The sequence below is a fragment of the Anomaloglossus baeobatrachus genome, chromosome 5 (assembly GCF_048569485.1).
Source record: "Anomaloglossus baeobatrachus isolate aAnoBae1 chromosome 5, aAnoBae1.hap1, whole genome shotgun sequence".
Classification (NCBI taxonomy): Eukaryota; Metazoa; Chordata; class Amphibia; order Anura; family Aromobatidae; genus Anomaloglossus; species Anomaloglossus baeobatrachus.
The window spans coordinates 77,646,181-77,665,533 of NC_134357.1; the positions used below are offsets into that span (position 1 = coordinate 77,646,181).

Genomic DNA, 19,353 nt, shown 5'->3' on the forward strand with positions numbered 1-19,353 from the left:
GCAAAGAATGCGGCCCCCCAAATTATTTTTTTCCTCTGTGCGACCCATACACCCAGCCGAGTTTGAGACCCCTGGTCTATGCAGAGGGTTTTGGAGCTCGGTATGACCACTCAAAAAAAAATTATTAAAGAAATTATTTATTTAAACGAACGAAAAAAAAATGCGGTCCAGCATGGACATTCACTTTAAAAGTCTCAAGATAGCACAGCAGAAGATATATTTCCCTGTACCTGCATGGGAGAATATACAGTAGCAGTGCAGGTCATCAATATATCGTGCAAGGTAATCAGCCAGAGGCAGAAGTGAACTTTACAAGGGAAAGCAGCTCTCTAGTAGTTGCTGGACTACAACTCCCAGCATGCCTAGCAGGTAAGGAATAATGATACATACTTATGGTGTTTTGGTACTGTAGATAACTGAGGTTTCTTATACCAACTTGAAGTAAATCTGTCAGCAGGTTTTTTTTCTAAGTAATCTTGTCAAGATCTAAGTTGTTTCCCTTAAGTTGAAAAGAGGACCGGTCTTTTGAGCACTAGTAATAGGTCTTTAGTCTTGATCTTTATAGAATATTAAGCTTTATTGTTATCAACATAAAGCTCTTGTTTTCACAACGCGTTTCAGCAAGATCCCCTTGCTTTCCTCAGGTGACAAGTTGTTTGCCTTGTAGGTTTGTTCAAGCATCAGTAGTTTATCATTGGTGTGGTGCTGGCACTTGTCTAGCATGTCTCCTCTGTGCTTAGCAGCTCACGGTCTATAGACATTGTACATACAGAGCCTGGGGTGGGCAGGGGCAGCTGCATTGCTAAATCTAAAAGCTCTGATTGTTTAAGAACCGCTGCACTCAATGAACTAAGTGATACATCGTTAGATTCAGGGTCTCTTTGCCTACATCATGCTGCTCTCAGATGAGGTAGCAAAAACCTGCTGAAAAATTCCCTTTAATGTAACTCATCTTATTATAAAAGGTACTATGGTAATATACACCAGATTTACCAGACAGTCCTAGCTCTACAACAGAGCTCTGCCGCCTGTGCCCCTCCAATTGATGAGTTCGGGCATGCTGGGAGCTGTAGTAGTACAATTGCTGAAGGTCCACAGACTGCAAAGCATTGCTCTCATGAAATTATGCACTATATTATATTGGTCACTTTCAATAAACAAAATAATGCAGCAAACCGGATTAGTATATTGTAGAATGCCCTGGAAGTAAAGATCTATGGGCAGAGCATATATCTGCAATCGTTAAACACACAAAACCTTAAAAAATTGAAGATCAGGGAAAAAAAAAGGTTATATCTACATTAATACAAGGCCAGCAGATTGTGATGGGGCACCCTAATGGCAGGATGATAGGATCAGAAGTTGTTTTATAAGATGTTATGAGAAAGATCATGAAAATACTGTTGTCAACGTCCACAATCTTAACCCTAATTGGTTCAGGTATTCACGACTTTTGATGTCTGAATAATAATGGATGGGTGACTTTTTTTTAGCTGGTCCCCCATGGCCAGGCACACAGTTGGCCCCTGAACAATAGTGGGAATACAATGTTTAAATGCCCTTTGCTTCGGAAAGTCTCCCCCCACCCAGTGCACAGAGAACATTACTCCTGTGGGGTTTCCACACTGTCATCACGTGTAGAGTGGGGAGAAAATACTTGGACCGGATCTGTACACGTAGTTACATGTACACTTGGACAACAAACCATAGGTTACTACCTATGGGGGTTTTGGAGGGGGTGGGGGGGGGATTCTGCAAGTGTTACTGCAGTGGAGTTAGGATAAAAAGTGAACACTAACATTTTAGGTGTAAAATAATGTACCAATCAATAGATTATTATTCCTCAGGGTTCGGAACTACAACCCAGCTCCTTTATATAGGCTCTAAATCACCCATGAATAGAGTTTAACACATTAATCCTCTATCCAAAGAAAAGGTGAGATATGGAAAACCTCTGGTCTGAAAGATGGGACCCCCCTCCAACCCTGGGAATAAGGGTCCCAAAGTCCTCTGTGTAAATGTAGTGGAGGTCCAAGCAGCTTGACCCCAATGATCGTGATAAATATATATTTATTTGAAAACCCCCCTTTTTAACTAGGGGGGAAGCGGACTGCATACTGTTTATACATAGCGCTCAATAATAACACTGTATGCAGTAGGCTCCCTCTAGTGGACGAGGGCAGTCATGATGATATAGCTTGGTTGTTGATTTATGCTGGTGACTGGGGGCTACTATGAAGATATTTGAAAGCATTAAAAGGTGTATTCCCACCTCCAAGATCCTGTCCCAATATATAGTAGGGGTAGCAATAATAATAATATTAGCAAATACCTCCAATTAGAAATGTAGTATAGTTTTTCTGATTCACTAGGTCACTTACTTCATGTTCAGGGCATTACAGGACCTCAAGTATCCATTGTTACAACCACACAGATGTTCAGGGCATTACATGACCATATGGATCCATCAGGACCACGCAGATAGTGATAGTTAGGTATCCATGATTACAACCACGACGAGCAACTATCATTATACGCGTGGTCGTAACCATGGATACCTATGGTCCTGCAATGCCCTGCACATGAGGGAAGTGACATAGTGAATCAGGAAAACTATACTACATTTCTAATTGCTAATAATATTATTATTACACCTACTACATATTGAGATAACTTCTCGGAGATGGGAATACCCCATTAATGAACATAGAAATTTGGTCCTATTTGGATAAAAGAAAAAAAAAAAAAAAAAAAGGAATAATGAGAATCCTGTGCAAAAGGTGGTCATTCACAATATTGTGTTCTCCATTGATCAGGGTGACCAAAAGGGTCATGGGGGGGGGGGGAAATTAAAAGCTGCGTTGAGGTTGGGCACTATCAGTCCTGCGGTCAGATGCTGCCTTGTATAGAGCTGCTCCTGTAAGAAGTACTGTAAAACAGCCAGACAGTAAATGCATGAACATAAAAGCTTGCAGTAATTCCAGCAGAGAAGGTAACCAGCTTTTTCTGAGCTTATCAAAATTGCCGTTTTTTGTACATTAAAGCTAAAATCACAGCTTTGAAAGAGGAGAGGGAAAAAAAAAAAAAAAAAAAAATCGGACTTTGCTCTGCAACGTAGAATGGATACGTCTGCAGTGGCGGAGCGGTGTACAACGACGATTATATCCCACAAGGAGAAGCTAGATATTCCTTGTTGTTATCAATGTATAATGCGGTTAATTAACATTCACATTGCAGAAGATTTCTATAATCGTGCAAGACTTGCACCAAATGTAACTATATAAGGGGGATAGAAATCCCCCTGCCTCATTAGGGACATTACAGGGTGTTTACTAGTTAGTAGAAGTAATGGTCTATCACTTCTTCATTGCCGGGGTCGTATTACTGGTACCCACGTCAATGTAAACCCTATTCACACCAAATGTGCAGTTCTCACTATAGCTGGTGGATCAGACGCGAACAGTCGAGGGCACTCGGCCCTGGTCATTTTTTGGACCAGGTCGGACCACATTACTCATTTCGCTATGCCATTTCCTAGGGATGTGCCATCACTAATTTGGAAGGAAATCTTCCAATATTGATAAATCTGATGCAATCTGCACCATTTTTGCAAAGATCTGTCTTTCCCGTAAGACCATATAAATGAGGCAAACTTATAAATACAATTTACCCATAAAATGGCTCCGGGTGTCAGGCTGAGGTGTCTCCTGTAGCTTAGCAGTAGACATTCCTAGCAGGTAAGGGACGTCCAAATTATTTTGGTTATTGGCAAAATACCCCAACTCCCACAGAGGCCATCACAGAACTGTCTACAAAAGGGAGGACGCTTCTGCCCGACCATTGCCGCTGTTGTGCCTACGGGACCTGTGCTTCATCAGGGTTTGTGCCTTCAAAATCACAGACATTTTGAAAATGGGGAAAAAAAAAAAAAATTAACTGGTAAATACTGTGCCATGTCTGATCAGTATCAGTCCCTCCTGACAGAAATGTGTGACCTGCAGTAATCGCCAGACTTGCAATCATAACAATTGGACGGGATGAAACAAAAATTGGGAGAGAAAAAGAAAAAAAAAAGTTTCTTCTGTGTTTATGGAAATTTGTTCTTATAGAACAAGAGTTTCCGTGTACAATATTGCAGTGAGCGTCTCATGATAACACTTATTCTTCCTCTTCTTCTTCTTCTTCCTCCTCCTCCTCCTCTTCTTCTTCATCATCATCCTCATCATGGCAGTGTGTGATTTCTTGTGGTGCTTGGGCAAACAAATTGGGTGGCTTAATTTCACTGATGGAGCGGGTCAGCTGGTGCCGCTTGGAGTCGGAATCTTTGAAGTCCAATGAAGAGCGGTTCCGCGTGGCCAGCGGGGACTCGGACTCGTTAATGTCTACGTGAATGTGCTCCACGGTGGATTCATGGGGCATCTAAAGACAAAAGGAAAATGAAAAATAACTTGGCTAAATCAATAATGGCATTGTTAGACTAGGTTCACATCACATTTGTTGGATTATTTGAAACATTTGTTTCCAAGTCCAAACCTGGTCCTTTTTTTCCTGCAGAGTCTGCACCAAAACACAGAATAGCAATCTGCTCCGCTTGTTACATTTTTGCCTTTTTAATGCAATTTCCCCCCCATTTTTTATGCAGATTTGAGGCATTTTTTTTTAGTGCAGAAGCACTGGGAATCTGCACTTAAAAATGCAACTGCAGTCCCCACCTACTTTTTTTTTTTTTTGGGAGTTCTTGAATTGAAACCCTCTGTGTGAACAGATCATGGCTCTAAAGCAAATGCTGCTGCCTATTCAATATGTACATTGTACCCTATGGCTGTATTTAGTAGCAGCTGTGCAGGGTATGGGTCCAATAAAGTGAACGGGACGACACTTCAATACCCGGCACCACCTCTTCTGTAGTGCTTGCATAAGTGCAATAGTTGCTTCATACAGCTGCTTGTCAGGGGTGTTGAGAATTGGACCCCATTAGTCTAATCCTGATGACCAATCCAAACAGGCAGATATACTGTATTTTTCAGATTATAAGAGACACTTTTTCCCCCCCAAACTGGGGGTAAAATTGTGGCGCACCTTGTAATCCGGATATGGCTTATCAGAGCGGCAGTGATGGAGTGGGGTCACTGAGAGCTCGGAGGAGGGGGTATCACTGCAGTGGAGCGGCTCAGGAAGGTCACAGTACGTACGGTCGACTTTGCGGCGGGAGACATTGATTGACATCGGGCTGCAGGCGCCAATAAATCGCTCGCAGTTGACGAGATACACTTCAAGAAAATGGCAGTGGAGTCCTAGCTGCGCACGCGCCGCCTCCGCGGCCGTTTTCTTGAAGTAAGCCTTGTCAACCGAGGGCAATTCAATGGAGTCCGCCAAGCCCACAGTATCGCCAACCCTCCATCCCCTGACCCTCTTGAGCTGTGAAACTCCCTTATCCGAGCCTGAAATATCGCCGACACTGCCTCCTGTGACCCTGCTGAGCCGCTCCAACACCGCCGCTCACCGCTGATAAGATATTAAAAGACTTACCAGGATTATAAGACGGACCCTCATTTTTAACATTAAAAAATATTTTTTCTTATTTTCCTCCTCTAAATTTGGGGTGCGTTTAATAATCCGGTGCGTCTAATAAAACCAAAAATACAGTATTTTATGCAGAACACATGCAGGATGTTATGCTGCACACCGGAGACCAGCTGCAATGTCCTGCTCCGGAAATGTAGTGTGTGATGCAGACTGGGTGCACCGAAAAATCAGAACCTTATTGAAACACACTAAGCGCATGAAGAAGACTCCAATACGTTTCAAACCTAATCTAGGTCCTTAATCTGTGATAAGACTAATGAAATTAATTTAGGTCCAAGAAATGTAAGAGACTTTCTCATGCCCTTTCAGGGTGTCTCAGTAAAGTTCTGGCGTTATGAATATAGGAGTGCGGGTTATTCCGTTTTGCTATGCACTCAGGTGTGCCACTGACTCACAGTAAGGAAACCTTTGGCTAGACATATGCTTTGGTAGATTTCCTGGCAAACATGGTGAGCGTAAAGGTAAAATATATGAACGTAGCTCAGGTCATGACAACTGGAGACTCTCAAATATGTATGTTGTCAGAAATGTAAAATATAAAAATCAGCAAAAGTAAAATACTCCACTGATAGCCATATGAGATGTCCACGGAATAAGGTAAATATTTTAAAGGGCTCAAGGAAAAAAAAAAATAAAACCATCACTGATCCAGTCCTGACATGTAGCAGCTACTGGCTGCTCCTTATTTTGTGGTCTTATCTTGACACATTAAAAATGGCGGATAATACCGGCTTGCATATTACGAGCCACAACCAGCAATTTGCTGAATGTGCATTTCCAGTTAATTATGAGGGCGATTATTACTACTTTTGTGTCTTTTAAAAGGGAATCGGTCGTCAGGTTTGTGCCACCTAATCTTGAGAGCAGCACGATGAAGGGAAAGACCTCGATTCCAGTGATGTGTCACTTACTGAGCTGCTTCGTGTAGTTTTCATAAAATCACTGTTTAACCCCTTCACGACCATGGACGGATATATCCGTCATGGAGCGTGTCCCGTTAAGCCCCGCCCCCTGCCGCGGGCAGGCGGCGGCGGTCGGCACACATATCAGCTGTTTTCAACAGTTGACATGTGTGCCTGCATGTTGCGAATGGAATGGTTTCCACTCGCAACATTTAACCCCATAAATCTCGCTGCCAAAGTCTGGCAGCAAGATCTATATGCGTGCCGCCATGTTTTTCACTTACCGCCGCCCCAACCGGAAGTCACGTGCGTGATCGTGACTTTCGGTGGTTGCCATCGTAGCACAGGGTCAAGTGATGACGCCTGCAGCTATGAAGTTTCACTTTCGTTTTCCCTCAGCCGCGAGCAGAGAGAAACAAAAAGTGACTGAATCTGCTGTTTACAGCTGTATAGCTGTGATCAGCAGATAGATAAGAGCGATCGGATTGCTGATTGCTATAGCCCCCTAGGGGGACTAGTAAAATAAAAATAAAAAAAAAAAGTTTTAAAAAATAAAAAAAACAAAAAACCTAAAAGTTCAAATCACCCCCCTTTCCCTCCATTGAAAATTAAAGGGTTAAAAAAAAATAAATATACACATATTTGGTATCGCCGCGTTCAGAAATGCCCAATCAAAATATAAAAATCAATTAATCTGATTGGTAAACAGCGTAGTGGCAAAAAAATTCCAAACGCCAAAATTACGTTTATTGGTCGCCGCAAGTTTTACGCAAAATGCAATAACAGGCGATCAAAACGTAGCATCTGCGCAAAAATAGTACCATTAGAAACGACAGCTCGAGACGCAAAAAATAAGCCGTCAGTGAGCCATAGATGAGAACGCTACGTGTTTCGGAAAATGGCGCAAAACGTGCGCCACTTTTATTGGACAATCTTGTGAAATTTTTTTTAACCCCTTAGATACAAGTAAACCTATACATGTTTGGTGTCTACAAACTCGCACCGACCTCAGGCATCACACCCACACATCAGTTTTACCATATAGTGAACACAGTGAATAAAACAGCCCAAAAACTATTGTGCCATCACACAGTTTTTCCACACTTGGAATTTTTTTTGCTGTTTTCCAGTATACCATATGGTAAAACTTATGGTTTCATTTAAAAGTAAAACTTGTCCTGCAAAAAACAAGCCCTCATATGGCAAGATTGACGTAAAAATAAAGAAGTTACGGCTCTCGGAAGAAGGGGAGCAAAAAACAAAAACGGAAAGTGCCCCGGGGCTGAAGGGGTTAATCAGCAGTAGATTATTATTACAGGACTACTTGGCGTGCTGCAGGTAGTCCAGCATGTTCATGAGCTCTGTATAACTGCTAGATCTGCAGCAAAGGAAACATCGATTTTATCAAAACGACAGCACACAGCTCAGTAAGGAACATCACTGGAATCAGGGTCTCTGTCTGTACATTATGCTTCTCTCAGATGGGGGAGCAAAAACCTGGCAACAGAGTCCCTTTAAGTAATCTGAGCCATTAAAAGATTAATTTTCTTCCCCACCAAACTGTTCCTGAAAGTTGATTTTTATTAAACCAGTTTTCTGACACATAGCGGTACAAGTTGTTGGGACTCACCAAAACATGAGCGGCTCTGAAGAGGTAGCTGAAGGGATAATACAGGAGATTGATGAATGAAGCAGCGTAGAGGTCTGCGTAGCGCATCACTTGACTTGCAAACAGAGTTTGACGCGAACCGCTACGGAAAAGGCTTCCCATCATCCCGTAGCACATGTCCATGTCATGGGTGACTTTCTGCAAGAAACACAAGGTGACAACATTTTGTGAATTAATCACTTCTATTCTCGATGGCAGTCGGTGTGGGGTGTAACGCTCATCAGATACTACAGCAGAGGTGCACAACAAAGTGGCAATTGTTTTACGTTTTTAGACATTAATGTGTTAATGAGAGTGATGCTAGTGGCCTTTATAAACACAGGGAAACCCCATAAAACGTGGCCATGGCTAGCTGAACGGTTATTACATATCAGCAGGTGCAGAGAGCAGATATCACAAACGGCACAGAAAATGTCATAATGCAATACCTTAATTCTCCTCTGGATGGAGCTGATGTCAGGCCGCTCATTGCTGCTACTGTCCAAGTGCCTGGAAGTGAAGGGTGAAACATTCATCAAATGTTCCTATAGAACAAAAAGTGTAATAAAAAGTACAAAGTGCAAACATACAAGAATCCCAGGAGAATTACAGGCTGTGTGTGGTTTAGGGGCAGCAAATAAAGAGGTACTGCAATTTAGTAACGTGCCATAGTGACCAGACAGAAGCCTATTCATATTCTCTAGTCATAGTTCTGCCCCTTCAATGCTGAATCTAAACATTTTTTTTTGTCTCTATGGCTCTGTTCACATTGCATTTCCAATGTCACAGGAGCAAAACTGACAGCAGTACCAGATCATGGGTGTCTGGTAGTCCCTGGGTAGTAGGGCTGCACCAAGAGCTGTCCCTGGGTAGTAGGGCTGCACCAAGAGCTGTCCCTGGGTAGTAGGGCTGCACCAAGAGCTGTCCCTGGGTTGTAAGGCTATCCAAAAGCTGTCCCTGGGTTGTAGGGTTAAAGCTGCAGTCCTAGTTGTTGGGCTAAGAGTGCTGTTCACAGGCATCCACACAGCATTAGAAACCCACAAAATCCCACCACAGACACCCCCTCAGCATTGTAAACCTGTCAAAACCCACACACAGGCATTCCCCTCAGCACTGCACACCCCAACACTCCTATCTCAGGCATCTTCAAGCATTGTAGACCCCCAAATCCCACCACAGGCATTCCACCTGCCCCCCCACCTCCCCCAAATCACACTCCCCAAAATTCAACCACAAGTATCCCCCCCAGCATCGCACACACCCCAAAATTCCCATCACCCTTTGCCCTTTTTCACCTGCAGCTTCTCATTGATGCAGTGAACGAGTGCTAAAGATGGGGAGTGTGTGTCTCCTGTCTCCCGATTCCCAGGTACTCCGTCGAATGGTGCGCTGCGCTCCGGAACGGAAGGGACACGGACAACACATGACGGAAATTATGTCACGCCTACCAGGAACCCATACATTCTAGCATCTAACGTTGATACTGCGCATGACAGCCTCTCCATACAAAGTGGAGGACATTTTTTAAAAAAATCACGCATGGTCCCTTCCTTCTCCCAGACGCCATGGACGTCAGAGAAAAGGACCCAGGTTTTAGTAGCAACCCAGCTTGTGAGCCACATAAAGTGATGTGGCAGCTGGCAGGCTGGATTTGACCCGCAGGCCGTGATTTTGACACCCCTGCAAGAAGGCACCAGTAAAGCAGCATCACGTTTCTGAGGACCATGGGGGGAAGCAACAATTTGACCCTGAGACCACGGACCACCCTCCACTAAAGAAATAGGACTGCTGATATCCTGACGTCTGTATGACATGATAAGTTTTCTGAAAGTGCAGTTACTCAATTATAAATAAAAGTTGTTAAATCTTAATGCCGCCAAGACATTTTACAATATCTTGATTGTCAGATACACCATAACACAAGACATGTTCATCTCCATCCCGCTCTACTTACTTATACAGTTCTGCTAGAAAGATGTCCAAGCTCTGGAGCTCTTCAAAAAGGGCTAAATCAAATAAAAATAACAGGAGCATATGAAGCACACGACATAAGTCATCAATGGAAACTAAACAAAAAATGGTGTCTATTATAAGCAAACACAAAAATACAAAATGGCGGTGAAAAGTAATAAAAACACCAAAGCGAGAGCTTTCTAAAAAGCACAGAAAGATAGAAACACTAGAGACACCCAAACGTGAGACAATATGAGGGGAGACAAACTGCCCGATTCAGGACAAGCACAGTCTGGATCGATCCCGATCGGCCACCACAGGGTCTACTACTCCGACAGCAGCGTCCTCTGGCGGCCGGTGAGGAATGGCAAGCTGGACTAGACATGCCGCTCGTCAGGGAGCACACGAAGCCGTGTCAGGCGACACTCATGATGTGGGGACTGAGGACACGTCAGGGAACAGCCATGATGGGGAGGAAACAAAGCAGGGTGAGGAGCAGCATAGAAAGTGGATTTGAGAACCAAAGAGCGAGAAGAAAGACACCGTACATGTGCGTATTTAAATATATACTGGTAAAAGATACATTTTATTTAAAAGCAGCACTCGAGTAGGATTAAAGGGGGGAAAAAATTAAATCTTACTTTTGGCATTCAGCAAAAAAGGTGGTGGACTCTTGACGAGGCACCTCATGCACAAGTGATGCTGCAATCCTATGTAGGGTTAAAGTTCCTCTGGGTGACATGAAAACATGTCCTGCACAATATAAAGATTTTAACCCTCACCCTGCACTTCTCTGGCAGGGCTCATCTTCTGACGGCAACCAATATGCAGAGATATATTCACTATGTCGCTGGCCGGCCTGCCCCCTCCCTCTTCACAGACGGACACAATACGTACACAAAATGGATAATGCTATAGGCTTGTACTAGAGATACACACTTTAAGAGGAAGAGCGCTTTATCTGCAGGGATGAATTCACACCTGGCAAAAATGCTGCAACATCTCCATCCAGATCATCAGAGGGAAAATCCAGAGCAAAATGATTGACGTGGTTTGGATTTATTTTTGACTTCTATTTATGTTGTGGAATGATCACAGTTTAAAACCCCCCAAAGGTCCTGAATGTTCCCCTTCTTTGGAACTATCCTGGTATTAGTAGCGTGGTCCCATGCCAATAGCTATACATCTGAGCCTCCAGGAATGAGGTCTTGTCTGCCAGAATACAAAGACCGTCGGGGAACCTAGCCACCATACTATGAGGACCAGGGGAGGTTTTACGCAAGCAAATTTGTAACAAAATCCACAAAATTTAATGCAGAATTAGAATCATTGATTGCTGCAAAGCTATTCCACTACGTGTGAACACATCCCAAGCAGGAAAACTTCACATTGTTTCTGCATGATGACTCTGTTGTGCATTACCACATTTTAGATTAAGTGTGCAGACTCTTCTGTGATGTCTATAGATCTATAACTGAGGCATTGCTATGTGTGCAAATCCTTAATGGGTTTTTCCATCAAGACAATCCCTTAAAATGATGCTAGCACTAACCATCACTCATCTGTCTTCTCTAATCTCCCCAATCCCCCCAATGTATTCCTCCATGATCAGCAACTCACGATATTTGGAGATTATAGTACTACAATGGCTTATAAAGAGCATCCTCGAGCAGGGAACCCCAATCTGTGAGCCAACCCTATAGTATAGCATTTACCATGGCCCCAAATGTTACATTCCAGTTTGGACAATGGAGGATTTCAGCAACAAAAACACACAACGGAATTTAGAATCCTATTTTTAGCAGGATATATATATCTATATATGTATATATATATTTTCTGTGTAAGATCTGTTATATGGCACACAATGTTTTAGGGTTTTTGTTGAGTAAAATTTCATATGAAATCCATCGGAAAAAGATGGTGGCATGTTCCATTGCATGGATATTACGAGGACGGCATAACATGGCACGCGGAGTGTCTTTAAAGCGTTAATACCTGAAAACTAACGCTGTGGCTTTCCATGATGTTGCTTCCCTCCATCATACAAGACTTGCTTCTTAGGCCGGTTTCACACATCCGGCTTTTTGCCGTTTTGCCGGATCCGGCGCTCTCACGAACAGATAATACAGTACAATGACAGCGCTGTAACTTCCGGGTCACATGACAGCATGTGACCGGCGCTTGTTGCGCTGTCATTGTACTGTATTAACTGTACGGGAGAGCGCCGGATCCGGCAAAACGGCAAAAAGCCGGATGTGTGAAACCGGCCTTACCCTACACACAGAGTCAGCACGCAGAGACAATATTATAAATCAGCACTCTTCCCATAAAAGCCTGTATCAAATTCGGGGGTCTCCCAGTAACATGATATCATTCTATATCTGAGCATGCTTTTCTTTCTCTACCCCATCCCCACAAATCCTCAAATAAATGCAGGAATAAACATAAAAAACTGTACGTTATAAACTCTACGATTCTTTGCTTCTCTAAAAACACATAGGGTTAACTAAACGTTGCCACCCCCAATGCCTGGTGTAAATAATGCTGTCATATATCCCCCGTCCTAAAATCACTCGGATTACATTATAGATGCATTAGCTGTTAAATTAACTTGAGTTAAATGAGGCTTAAAATTAATAGAAAGCTCTGCAGCTTATGTCCGGTAGTAGTACAGCCAGCGGAGGACGTATTACTCCGTTATTACTTTACTATGGCTTCAGGTGCCTTACAGCTTTTGTCGGTCCAGACGTGAAGCTCCTGTGCCAGCTCGGGAATGACTAAAAAGGTTCTCCACCCCTGACGCTTCTTGGACTTCAGAATGTCTCCAAAGATGTGATCGCCAATGTACAGGATGTCTTTCCCTTTCGCTCCCAGCAGGTCACACACAATATCGGAAGAACCTGGAGAGAGAAATGTATCATGGACATTGGGACACCAGGATATACACAATTCCTGTATTTGCTTGGAGTATGCTAATTTCTTGCTATTTTAGAGAATTCCTCGACCATGTCTAATATTTATAAGTTACACAAACTTTAAAGGAAATTAATGGGGTGACAAACGTGTGTAGCAATAACTTAAGTATCCTCATTTCAGAAAGGGAGGTCACATTTCTGGTGATTCCTTGGTATCAGCTGGAGTCACAGAGGACCTCCCACCAAACAAGCATAATGAAGACCAGCACCAATTCTGTACTGCACCCTGCACAGCATAACCTCGACCACTGCTGTGCACAAACTCCAGCACAGCTCCTTTCAAGAAAATGGGACCAGCTAATGCTAAGGCTTAGCTACTAACTCTAAAGCGGGTTTTACACGCAACGACATTGCTAACGAGATGCCGTTGGGGTCACGGAATTCGTGGCGCACATCCGGCCTAGTCAGCGACGTCGTTGCGTGTGAAACGCAGGAACGACCGTTAACGATCAAAATTACTTACCTAATCGTTGATCGTTAACACGTCGTTCCTTTCCTGAATATTGTTGCAGGACGCAGGTTGTTCGTCGTTCCTGCGGCAATAAACACCGCTATGTGTGACACCGCAGGAACGAGGAACAACATCATACCTGCGGCCGCCCGCAATGAGGAAGGAAGGAGGTGGGCGGATGTTCGGCCCGCTCATCTCCACCCCTCTGCTTCTATTGGGCGGCCGCTTAGTGATGCCGCTGTGACGCAGAACGAATCGCCCCCTTAGAAAGGAGGTGGTTCGCCGGCCACAGCGACGTCGCTAGGCAGGTAAGTATGTGTGACGAGTCTAAGCGATGTTGTGCGCCATGGCCAGCGATTTGCCCATGACGCACAACCAATGGGGTTGGGTGCTTTCGCTAGCGATGTTGCTGTGTGTAAAGTGCCCTTAAGGTTCGTGCCCACGATCAGTGTTCACAGCGTTTTGGACACACCGTGTTTTCACAGAGTCCAAAACGCTGCGTTGTATAGTACAAGCACAGTGGATGGGAATTCTAGAAATATCCTGCCCACTGGGCTCCCACGACGTCCAGGGCTCTGCATGTCCGGATCGTGGGCACATACCCTAAGAGTTCTAGAGTTTGGAGCACATGAAATCTGAAGCTTTTTAATACAACTTTTTGTGGTTTGCACCAAGTATTGTTATAGCTTCATGCAACCACTATAGTGCAAGTATTTGTATGTTTGTGATCCAGGTAGCAAGACAACGGGTCCCGATGTGGTTCATACCTCCAGAATAGACAATGCCATGCTGTAACGGTCCCGTGTAGGTGCCAATCTTCAGCTTGCCAGTGTTCTGTAGATGAAAAGCAAAATTTTAACATCTCCGACCACTTTCAATCAGATATCGCACACAGGCTGGAGGCAGAATATAATGGTGTTGGCATCTGATGTATAAGAATGATGGTTTCAAAAAGTCAAATATGGACATACTGGAAAGTCCAGACACAGAATAGAGATGCAGAGATGCCAACGGCCACAAAAACAAAATTGTGCTACCTGTACACTGAGCATGTCACAGCTGATCTACACAGTTATCGCAGCACCTTATGTTAACAGTGTGGTGCGCCACATTAAAGGGAGCCAATCACCAGGATTTTCGGAAATAACCTAAAGCCAGTGCTATACTGGCACTATCAGGCTGAGTCTATACATACCTGTAGTGGTCACCTCGAATGTTTAGGTTTTGAAACACAAGAAAGTAAAGTTTATAAAATGAACAGCTTCTTGAGTGACAGCAGCTGAGGAGCAGATAATATCTGGGGGGTATTCATAGTTATCCCCTCCCCCTGTTAGAATTAGCATAAGTATTATAAAATCAATGTAACTTTTCACTTCCAAGACCTGTGGTGAGGTCATACTCATGTGACCAGAAGGGACGGAGCCTCAACCAATAGGAAACGTTGCTTCCTAATATCAGCTTTGTTGGCTCAGGCCCCACCCCTTCTAGTCACATGGCTATGACCTCACCACAGGTCCTAGAAGTGAAAAGTTACATTGATTGTATAATACTTATGCTAATTCTAACAGGGGGAGGTGATACGTATGAATACCCCCCAGACATTATGTAATCCTGAGCTGCTGTCACTCAAGCAGCTGCCGATTTTATAAACTTTACTTTCTTGGATTTCAAAACCTATACATCCGAGCTGACCACTAGAGGTAGGCTGATTCTATACATGATAGTGCCAGTATAGCACTGGCTTTAGCTTATATACGAAAATCCTGGTGATTGGTTTCAATTAACTTGTTTCATCTGTGCTTCTCAATTTACCAAAAATCTAATCCTCCATTACATCCTAAATTTCAGGATGCAGATCATATAGGATTAGCAAATTGATTATGTTTAAAAAATTAATTTATGGCTGCTTTTCATATCATTAGGTAGGGAGCCACAATTCACCTCCTTATGAAATAGCTCACTTTTGCTTTGCAGAAAAACTGATTTAAACTGAGTTACAGAGATGCTGTGGATCTACCGCACATTTTGCTATTTGCATGTAGATTTTAGCTGTTACAATGCAGTTTTATAAGAAACCATTTCCAACCCTCCTCAGAGCTACAGATAATACTTTACAGAATTACTATGCTTTTTACTTCTATTTTGGGTGCCATTTGCTAAAATGTGAGGGCAGATTTAAGGAGATAAACCAAATATGCTTATGTAAACAGAAGCACAAAAGAGGAGAGACACAAAAGCACTTACAGTATCCACTTGTCTCAGCACAGTTCCTTCCCCAAAAAATAAAGGCTTTCTTGCATCTACTAAAATTAAATCAAAGTACGACTGCCAAAGCCGATGTGCACTCCCGGGCTGCGTGCAAGGAAGACAGAGATATATAAGTTACTATTAGTTGCTAGCAGTATAACCAAAAGGTATTTTGACAAAATCTACACTGGAAAAAAAACAGATTTATTATAAAGCAGATTCATGAGCTAAACGTGCGGTCTGTCTGCATCTATTGTGTCTATATAGAAGAAGCATCAATAATGCGAAACGTGCGTTGGGTGTTTGACGCTATTACCGTTGTTTCCCAACTCCCATAGGCCGGTTTCACACATCCGGCTTTTAGCTGGTTTGGCTGATGTGGTGCACGCCAGTACAGTGTATACAGTAAACTGGCAACGCAACAAGCGCCGGTCACATGCTGTCATGTGACCGGAGCATGTGACCCGGAAGTTGTGGCGCTGCCATTGTACTGTATTATACTGTACTGGTGTGCGCCGCATCCATCAAACCGGCGAAAAGCCGGTTGTGTGAAACTAGCCTTATTAGGTATACTGCGGGTTACCATGGGACCTTTTTTGCTAAGTTATATGTCCATTATGTAGTTCCTTTTGGATTTTTCTTAAGCACACTTGTGTTTGTACTTTGGTCCAATCGTAATCAATAGTTGTTACGATTTGAACTTTACTAGGAGTTATCTGACTAGGTGTTCCCAATATAATATCTACCCTTTCAGACGTTCTTTGGAGACATCCTTTGTATGTTAGATATTATAATCATGTTATATCTAATAAAAATTCTATTGTTATATGCGGTTGCATATGGTTGGTGTGTTTCATATTGTGTCTATATGGCCTGATGATATAGAAACCTCTATTCTCCAGCAAGTTTGAAAAAGACTTGGTAATAAAAAAAAAAAAAAAAAAAGGGGGGGGGGGGGGGGCGTCTAATTATTTATATGAATCCCATTCTGAACTGACAAGGTAGCTCTTTTCTTGGCTCCCATAGACTAGAATAGAGTGAGCCATGTCTGAGCGCAGCCCCGTCAGCATTGGATTAATTGGAGAACTCACTAGCAGATAGCCACTATGAATCCGCGCATGGGTGTTGTGGGGCCCTGCACCTACGCAGTGTTAATTGTCGTGCCATTAATTGTTGTCTAAGTTGGGGAAACCTATTTAAAATCACTTTTTACAGTAGCTTTAAGAAGTACAGTAACTTTGTGAATATTTTTAAGAAAAAAAAAAACATTAAACATTTTGGTATGTCCGTCACCTCTTCCTTTTCACAAAGTTAAAAGCATTTCCTAGGCAGCCTCTAGGGGGCGCTATATGCATAGGATAAACAGCTTGTATTCACCTAGATCAGACCCATATAAATCCAGATACACTGAGCTGCTCTGTATTCACTGAAAAAGTCATAATGACAGACAGATCCAGTGTATTATGCTCAGAAATACAGAGAATAACCCATGACTGTGCGCAGGGATAGCAAAACTTACCTTTGGTCCATGTTGGAAGTCAAACAAATAGGTCATAATTTTCTAGAAAAAAAAAAAAAGAAAAAAGGAAAAATGACTGTATAGATTAGTATTATAGGAGGCTCCTGTGATAAAATGATCCCAACAATCCCCTTAAGCCATTGTCTGGAGCTCACCATGACCAGGATTTTTATTTGGGCAGATCCCAAATGTTTTGTTAGAATCCAGTAACAGTTTTTGTGATTGGCCAATAAAAGTGGAGATTTTATATTTACATATACATGCATACATACATACATACATACATACACACACACACACACACACACACATACATACATACATACATTATATATATATATTACAATAATTGTATATATATTTATATATACATATACATATGATGTTGTAATGAGTGATTCACTACTAACATTTAAGCAGAGACTGGACGCCTTTCTTGAAAAATGTAATATAACCAGTTATGTATATTAGATTTTATGACAGGGTATTGATCCAGGGAACTAGTCTGATTGCCGGATGTGGAGTCAGGAAGGAAATTTTTTACCCATTGGAACTTGTTTGCCACATTGGGTTTTTTTTTGCCTTCCTCTGGATAAACATGTTAGTCTGCTTTCACACCTCTGGTTTTTGCTATGCGGCACAATCCGGCACTTTGCAGGAAAATCGCAACCGGTTTTTTTTGCTGCCGGTTGCAATTTTCCTGCATAGACTTTAATTAGTGCCGCATTGTGCCGCATGGCCTTGCGTTCCATCCGGTTTTTGCCGCATGCGGCAGATTTAGCCGATGCGGCGGCCGGATGGAACGTTGCCTGGCACGTTTTTTCGTGCGGCAAAAAAAAACCGCATCGCGCCGCATTCGGCCGATGCGGCGCATTTTTCAATGCATGCCTATGTCGGCCGGATGCGGCGCGATGCGGCAATAACCGCATCCGGCCGCCGCATGCGGTTTTTGCCACTGCGCATGCTCAGTAGCATGCCGCAAGTGGCAAAAACCGGACTGGCCGCAAAGGAAAAACTTATGCAAAGGATGCGGTGTTTTCACCGCATCCGTTGCATAGCTTGCACAGCCGGATTGAGCCGCACAGCTCAAGCCGGATGTGTGAAAGTAGCCTTAGGCTATGGGTTGAACTAGATGGACTTAGAGTCTCCCTTCAACCTTAAAAACTATGATACTATGATATACATATACACACACACATATAATTATTTTATTAATTTTTTATATATATATATATAAAAAATTAATAAATTTTATATATATATATATAAAAATTAATACTATAATTATGTATACCGTATTTTTCGGACCATAAGACGCACTTTTTTTCACACACACACACACACACACACACACACACACACACACACACACAGGTCAGTGGCGCAGAGAGGAAGATGATCGGCTGCAGGGAGTGAGGAAAAGGTGAGTATAAACGTTTATTTTTTTCTCTGTGCTATAGGATACAGGCCATATACCAGGATGGTATATGAGCACGATGGGGGCATATAGCAGGATGGGAGTATATGAACAGGCTGGATGGGGGGGGGGGGGTATGTGAACAGGCTGGATGGGGGGGGGGTATGTGAACAGGCTGGATGGGGGGGGTATGTGAACAGGCTGGATGGGGGGGGGTATGTGAACAGGCTGGATGGGGGGGGGTATGTGAACAGGCTGGATGGGGGGGGGTATGTGAACAGGCTGGATGGGGGGGGTATGTGAACAGGCTGGATGGGGGGGTGTATGTGAACAGGCTGGATGGGGGGGTGTATGTGAACAGGCTGGATGGGGGGGGGGTATGTGAACAGGCTGGATGGGGGGGGGGTATGTGAACAGGCTGGATGGGGGGGGGGGGTATGTGACCAGGCTGGATGGGGGGGGGGGGTATGTGACCAGGCTGGATGGGGGGGGGGGTATGTGACCAGGCTGGATGGGGGGGGGGGGTATGTGACCAGGCTGGATGGGGGGGGGGTATGTGAACAGGCTGGATGGGGGGGGTATGTGAACAGGCTGGATGGGGGGGGTATGTGAACAGGCTGGATGGGGGGGGTATGTGAACAGGCTGGATGGG

General features: G+C 43.5%; 1 protein-coding gene across 4 annotated transcripts in view; it reads right to left on the reverse strand.

Moving 5' to 3' along the window:
- Positions 1–2,377: 2,377 nt before the first annotated feature.
- NT5C2 (5'-nucleotidase, cytosolic II) overlaps positions 2,378–19,353 on the reverse strand; it is a 149,219-nt gene continuing 132,243 nt past the window's right edge. For all 4 annotated transcript variants that reach the window (XM_075348612.1, XM_075348610.1, XM_075348613.1 and 1 more), the window contains 8 exons: positions 17,285–17,326; positions 15,763–15,870; positions 14,286–14,352; positions 12,822–12,992; positions 10,091–10,142; positions 8,586–8,646; positions 8,119–8,295; positions 2,378–4,419 (listed from right to left, as the gene is read on the reverse strand). In XM_075348612.1, coding sequence (XP_075204727.1) covers positions 4,159–4,419; positions 8,119–8,295; positions 8,586–8,646; positions 10,091–10,142; positions 12,822–12,992; positions 14,286–14,352; positions 15,763–15,870; positions 17,285–17,326 — 939 coding nt within the window. In that variant the 3' untranslated portion in view covers positions 2,378–4,158. The remainder of the gene's footprint in view (positions 4,420–8,118; positions 8,296–8,585; positions 8,647–10,090; positions 10,143–12,821; positions 12,993–14,285; positions 14,353–15,762; positions 15,871–17,284; positions 17,327–19,353) is intronic.